Below are 7,045 nucleotides of genomic sequence, written 5' to 3' on the forward strand. Positions count from 1 at the left end.
TTTTGTTCCAGAAGAATCTGGGTTAGTCTTATTTTCTGGGTTTCCAGATATTTTTTCAGTCTTAACTGATGATGAGCTTGAAGCTTCATTTGCTAGACTTTCTCTTACATCCTTTTTGGACAAAGATGGCATATCCTTGCGTACCGTCGAGATGTTTTTTGCACTAGGTGCTGGTGGGACATCTCCTGCCACCTTGTTGAGAATGATATTCTCTTTCAGATTTGAATTCTGAGTTGGACGTGAGTCCAAGTGTTCACAGAGAAGTAAAAATTCTCTCATGTTTTCAGCTTGATCAGTGCCAAGTTGGTTTATTTCGAACTGCAGCATTCGAGATTGTTCTGAGATAAGCACATTGATATAAATAATCCAGCTTTGAGTATTTGCAACTTCAACAAGCAGAACAAAACTCCTAAGAACTTAGAAGCCCACATTTCGTAGCTCCTCTACAAGTTAAAGTGTTTGCGGTAATCTCAGGTCACACTATAAGTGGAAGATTATTTCAATCGTAGGCAAAAAAAAAAGAAATTATGCATACAATTGTAACATAGCAATTCCCGCACAGGTCTTCAGATAATTCCACAAAAAAGAAAGCAAAAAGTAGCACTACTTGCAGGTGAAGAAGTTATAATAACCTATGCTGCTCAGACTCTTCAAAAATGTCGACCGGTGCATGTTGGATCCTCCAAAATAGTGTATCCGGAAGGATCCGACACGTGTGCGGCAACATTTTTGGAGAGTCCTAGCAACTTAAAAAATAACAAAAAAGAAAAGATAGACCAAATAGACGTGATGAAAAAGATGCAACATCATCAATTGCACCTCAATCTCAAGCTAGTTACAGTCAGCTATATGGATCCCCGTAACCATGTTGTTCCCATTTAGACCCGCATCAATCCAGTATTTGAAGATTTAGATTCACAACATTTTTACCGGTGTACAAAACCATAATCAAAATCGTATGTCGATATTTTTCTTCCATTCTGCCATAATTTGCAGAGTCTAGATGGATCCTGAGAGACAGTAGTTCAAGATAACTTTCTTCTGTATGACTTTAGGTCTACCTCATCTTTTTTTAATACTTTCCGTTAGTGACCGGTGCATCAGGGAGTCGATATGGGACATCATAAAATTCAATCAAGCGACTTCTTCTCATTTTATCCTCCAAATGTGTCACTTGCACCCCATACCGAATATGATCACCTAGTATTTTCGCCTCCACTAGAATATGAACCTGAGACCCGTGGTTCTAATTCCACTTCATTGACCACTAGGTCACACCCTTAGGCAGTGGCGGACCGATTTTCATTCAGGAGGTTCGAAAAATAAAAATATAAACGTGTAAATAAGTCTTTCGAAATGGGCCCTTTGAATTTTTTTGGGTTTAAACCACACTTTTGGCACGTTTTTAAAATAAAAAAATGCTTGAAAAACAGAACTGATTTTATTAAACAAAAATAAACTAAACTATAAAGGAAAATAAATAAATGTTGTTGCAGGGATTCGAACCTGGGGCGTGCAGCTTAATATTCAGAGGTCTTACCATTGAACCATCTATTTTTATTTGTTATTGAGGGGGGTCAAAGTATATCCATCTACAGAAATATAGAAAAATTACCTTATATATATAGTGTATTTTTTTGCAGAGGGTGTTCGGGTGAACACCCTGGACCCAACATGGGTCCGCCCCTGCCCTTAGGTGTATACTTGTATCTTCAGAGATAGACAAAAGTGTCACATGTGAAGGATAGTTGATAATTTAGTGGACATTGAATCTGTTAAACAAGTATAATGTTCAAAGTAGAAAAGAAAATTATGGATGGGATCCAAAAAATGACAAATCATCACAACCCCCTTCTTTCTTCTCATAACTATATACACATTTTTCCATACCACATGAAAAAATGCAACTAAACAATATCTGAACAACTTATACTCTTGCCTTGAGAGAAATGCCAATCTTCAGAAAATCTTATCAGAGACAATCGACATCTCCAGCATAACTATGTTAGGCACATGTTATGTCAGAAATAAGATTTGCACTTGCAACACTGTTGCTCAAAACAGACATAGAATGAAAACATATTGCGTAGTAAGGGGAATCTACCTGACTTTGCTTTAGCTAAAGATGGTTGTACAACAGCATGCATGGTAATTATTCCATTGGGTAGCTCACCAAAAGGTGTCTTGCATTGACCAACAGTCCTGCTGTTTTCCAAAATTTTACCAGCACATATCAATTTTACATCATTTGCCACCTTAGGTGCAACTTTTTTATCTGCAACAAAAGCAGTTGAATATTATCAAAACATAGCCTAGTAACCATATAATAAACCAGCTCGGATGAAGACCTGTTTTCACAAATCGCTGCAGAAAAAATGGACCGTGCGAAAAGCAACAAAGCATAATACAGAGGAAGATGTCAAATGTCAAAATTCAGATGTCTATTCACAATCTTGGACGGTATCATAGCAAATTAAGGTGGTTTAACCAGGATCAAAATTAAATCTCCTCTACCAATATATGTTTATAGTTTGAAAATATATGATCTTGGGTTTACCGCCAGTTAGATAGGAATTAATTTAAGACATATTGAAGGTTCATTCGTTAAAGTATAGAAACGTAAAACTGCCTCTTCTAATTCGGAAGGATCTTGTGTCCCTGACTTTGGCTCTAGAAGAACTTTACCTATAGCTAATACAGAGAGCTTTTAATTTTTGGGTGATCTTTTTTCTTTACTTTTGGATTTGAGTGTGCAGGAGGGAAGGGACATTTTTGTCCAGGATCTTCAAATCCAAGTCCCTCATCAAAAGATTCACTTAGGCTCACCCTACAAAAACAACAAACCCAGTGTAATCCCACAAATGGGGAGACTTACCCTACGGTATTTTGAACATTTTTTGACATCATTTAAAATAGCATTCTTTCCTATGTTATCATCCATATAGTTATTTATCATATTTAGAGTTATTTTCCTGGTATTAGATATAAATTGTTTGTTTTTGCTCCTGGTCAGCACCTATTGAGCAATGTACTTGGATTGTGCTTAGCTAAGAACCAATAGACCATGGTGTTTTTCTACGCTTCTGGCCACTGACAACAATGCACTTACCCTCGACCAAGAACTCCAAAGGTCTGTGGGTTCTTCTTCATGCTTTCCCAGGCAAAATAAGTAGGGACCAAAGTGCTTGTCAATCTTCAATTAAGAATCATTTCTATGTCATTACCTTGAATAAGTCCCCTTTCTACAAATACTCTCTTCATATTTGTTGGTTCTCTCAACAAATACTTAGCAAGGCTGTCATAAGTACCCCTGAATAGCCTCCAATGGTACGCATTGTATGAGTATAATACACTTGTAGAATTTAGTACATATCTGACACTTGGCATACATTTGCCACTTTTCACGTAAGACAATATCAGTCATGCAATTTTGAATGTCTTTGGTCACATTAGATCTACATTTGAGTCACTCCAGTGATGGTGTTGATTTTGATCTTAAAGATGGATAATCAACATATCCCTGCTGCCGGTTGATTATGCTTGAATTATCTAAACACTGGAATATATAACTGTAGTAGTATGTATGAATGCATTACCTTCATGTGATTTTTCCACAGATAATATGTACGAGCGAGCAATCATAGGTGCAAGAATGTTTGGCTTATATGAATAGTTGACTAAGGGTATGCTAGATAAGGTTCTATGGTGGACTCACAACTTCATGGAAGGCATATGCCTGCATGAGCTACTGGTTTGGATAAAGAAACTAGCAATACATAGCATGAGGTTCTACTTCATCATAATTTAACTTAAAACAGAGAATACCTCACTACAATTCTTGCCTCATAAAATTCCGGGGAAAGATACTCTCTCTCATTACTTCAGAATCAGGCATTTGTGAAAAACATTAGCGCTTTTGGATTCTCTACTTGTAACTAATAAATCCGCCTTAGAAATTATCACAAGAGAAGGCACTCAAAAACAGTGTATACCACATAATCCAACAAAAGTCAACTTACAAACAAATTTTCAAAGCAGAGGGATCACATAATATTAATTACAAGAGTTGGAAACATTGTATAAATAGGGGAAGATGAACAGAAACGTCAGCGATGCGAAGATAATCAGAAAAAAAACCTTTGGGCCAGTCGGCGACAATCCTCTCTTTGAGGATAGCTATGGTGGAAGTGGGTGCGTATTGAAAAGGACCAATATCTGATCCATCATACAACCTAAATTTGAGTTCAATTAAGTCCTCCTCCGGCATTTGAAATCCCGGCTTCACTTTGTTTAACAAACGAACCTCCAACCTCTTGACTCTTAGAGTTGCCTATTGATTTTTCTAAGCTACTACCAAGTATAAATAATTAGACAGTAAAAGAGAGGGAGGAACCCTAGAACCCAATCAATTTATCAAGGAAAACAAGATATGTAAAGAGAACGCGACGACTTCTTTTTCCTTTTTGGTTTTAATAATACATACATACATACCAGCAGTCAGTTATAAATTTCCATTTTTATAACATCTGAATTGAGTTTGATAAATAATCAATGGATGAGGTTTCTTTGTAATTGTACCGTTCCTGATTGTGACTTGTGAGAACCAGCCACTATTTTACAATTGAGCAAAAAAGAGTGTACGTATTTGAATTTGCTAACATCTGAATTTTTTTTCTATTAATAAAGAGTCACATAATTTTGTTACAATAATAAATAATATGAGCACAATGTTACTTGCATTTTAAAAAGTACAATATAGGTTTTCTGGTAATTAGTAGTGATGAGATGGGAATTATTTTTGCATACGTCATTAGTATCTCTATTTCATAATAACATAGGTATGTTGGTGTGGTTGTGTATTACTTTTAAATTAATAGTAATTGGGTGATGAAATTAAAGCACCAGCGTCTTTTAAAAGAGGAACTAGTGTGCCATTAATATATATATTCTGTTGAAGCATACAGCTCATGCCTGTTTCATCTAAGGTAATTTCCCTGTTTATTTGAGTTGTGCTAGCTCCTAACTGTGTGGCAACTTCACACAACTCTCTCTTTCTATTGAATTTCTATGGTATGAGTTTTTACAAGTCAATTGCACATTTCATGGTTTATGTTGGAAAGAGTTGGGTTTGTTATCACTCTCAATCTTGAGCTCCTTCGTATCTTTTATTCCGCAATTATTCATTCCCTAACTTTGCTTTTGCAATGTGCTTGCATTCCAGTAATTATTTATTAGTATCCATCTTCTGCCATTGTTTGATCCTTTCAGTTGTGTGATGAGTTATTGACGAGTTGATCTTTCTAACAGGAGTATTTTTATGCCCTCTTCTATATTCTATAGTTGGTTGTCAAAGTTTTTCAACGAATCATGAAAATTGCACCTTTAGTCTATATGTATTTTCCCATAGATTCTCTCTGTGTGATCGATCACTCACTTAATATTTCAGCATTTTCCTGATGATAGTGACTTAAGGGTATCACACGAATAAGTGCACCAACGCTCATCATTCACTATGCAATCTGAAACCCTTAAATTAACACTCAGTTACATAAAACAATAGCATTGCTTCATGCTCAAATAAGCACTCTGCATATTGCTATGTTGTTCAAATTCTTTAATTAAAAAGTAAAATAACAAATTAATATTATCATCATAAAAAAATAACCTTTATTGATAAGTCACACTGACCTACTAATAATTCTCAAGTCATAATTGTTTTCGATGATTTTTCATGTGTTGAAAACGATAAATAATAGCATCATTATTTACATTTAAGTCAAAACAAGTAAGAATTAGGAGAGTCAAAATAAGTACAAAATTTGAAGTTAAATAAGCCCTTAATTAGAAAAAAGAAAAATTAAAAAAAAGGGCGTAAAATTCGTTGAAATTATTTTTTAAAAAAAAGAATAGTAAAAAACAAGTATAAAATTTGGAGTTAAATAAGCTTTTAATTAAAAAAAGAAAAAAAATTAAAAAGGTGTACAATTCGCTAGAAAAAATTTAAGAAAAAGGAATGTGGCTGATGGAAATCGAACCCTCGACATTGGATTCGCACGCCTTTTAATTCAGGGTATAAATTAGCACACCAACAATTGCTTTCATTCTGTGGGTTCTCATTTAAATTTTAATAACGTATATATCATATTTTTTATATATATAAAAAGAATTTTTAAAATTAATGAGTGTTCGAGCACCCGCGTCTCACTTACTGGGTCCGCCCCTTTAATTCTCCAATTTCCAACGAGTGCTATGGGGTTCACCGACTAAACTTTTTAGCGGAGGAAGGTATAACTTTAAGTTTGGATTAATCAGTAGTATTTTATACATTGTGATTTGATAAAATTAATTAAATGTTAATTATAGAGCCATGTTAAAGTAACCCTTTTGGACATTTGTGATAGTGACCCAACAACCCCCACACATTAAAATGGAGACTCTATTGACCCTTTAATATCAATACACTAATTTTGGATCACCTAAATCAAAGAGAAAAGATAGCTCAGTAGTATTAGACTATGCAACTTTAGCCGTGAATTTTTTTCCCAAATTGCAGGTTCGACTATTTATGCACAGAAACTGTAGTTTCTTACGCTCACAAAGTACACTGTCAACCAAATAAATTTAAATATGTCTCCATCTATGTCGCTACACTATTAACAACTTGCCTTTGCAAATTATTATAAAGTTGAAATAAGGCTTCCTTGTTCTCACCTTAATAATGAAATTTGACGGAAAGCTTAGATGGCGAGGACAAGAAGAAGAATCTGAAAAGTCTGCCTGATAGGAATATGAATGCCAGAGGGCAGGTCTTAGTAGTTTTCACAATTCTACCAGCCATGATGAGCTTGCCACACACAAGAGTCTCTTTATGGCATGACACATACAACATGTAATACAACCACTGCATTCTTTGAAGCCATTTCTTCAACTACTTACTTTTGCTTTTGGAGAAAAACGGGTATGGCATTTGTGGATTTTTTTTTATAATACTAGAGCAGAGCAGAGCAGCAAAAATGGTGTCTGATTTCTTCCTAGTACCAACAGC

The 7,045-nt window shown here is 35.0% G+C and overlaps 1 protein-coding gene across 1 annotated transcript in view; it reads right to left on the reverse strand.

The window, feature by feature from the left end:
* LOC107008636 (membrane-anchored ubiquitin-fold protein 4) overlaps positions 1 to 4,497 on the reverse strand; it is a 14,672-nt gene extending 10,175 nt beyond the window's left edge. The window contains exons 1-2 of the mRNA XM_015207753.2: positions 4,138 to 4,497; positions 2,105 to 2,275 (exon numbers count right to left, since the gene is read on the reverse strand). Of these exons, the coding sequence (XP_015063239.1) occupies positions 2,105 to 2,275; positions 4,138 to 4,267 (301 nt within the window). The 5' untranslated portion in view covers positions 4,268 to 4,497. The remainder of the gene's footprint in view (positions 1 to 2,104; positions 2,276 to 4,137) is intronic.
* Between the last annotated feature and the right edge of the window lie 2,548 nt (positions 4,498 to 7,045).

This window comes from Solanum pennellii, chromosome 2 (assembly GCF_001406875.1).
Source record: "Solanum pennellii chromosome 2, SPENNV200".
Taxonomy (NCBI): Eukaryota; Viridiplantae; Streptophyta; class Magnoliopsida; order Solanales; family Solanaceae; genus Solanum; species Solanum pennellii.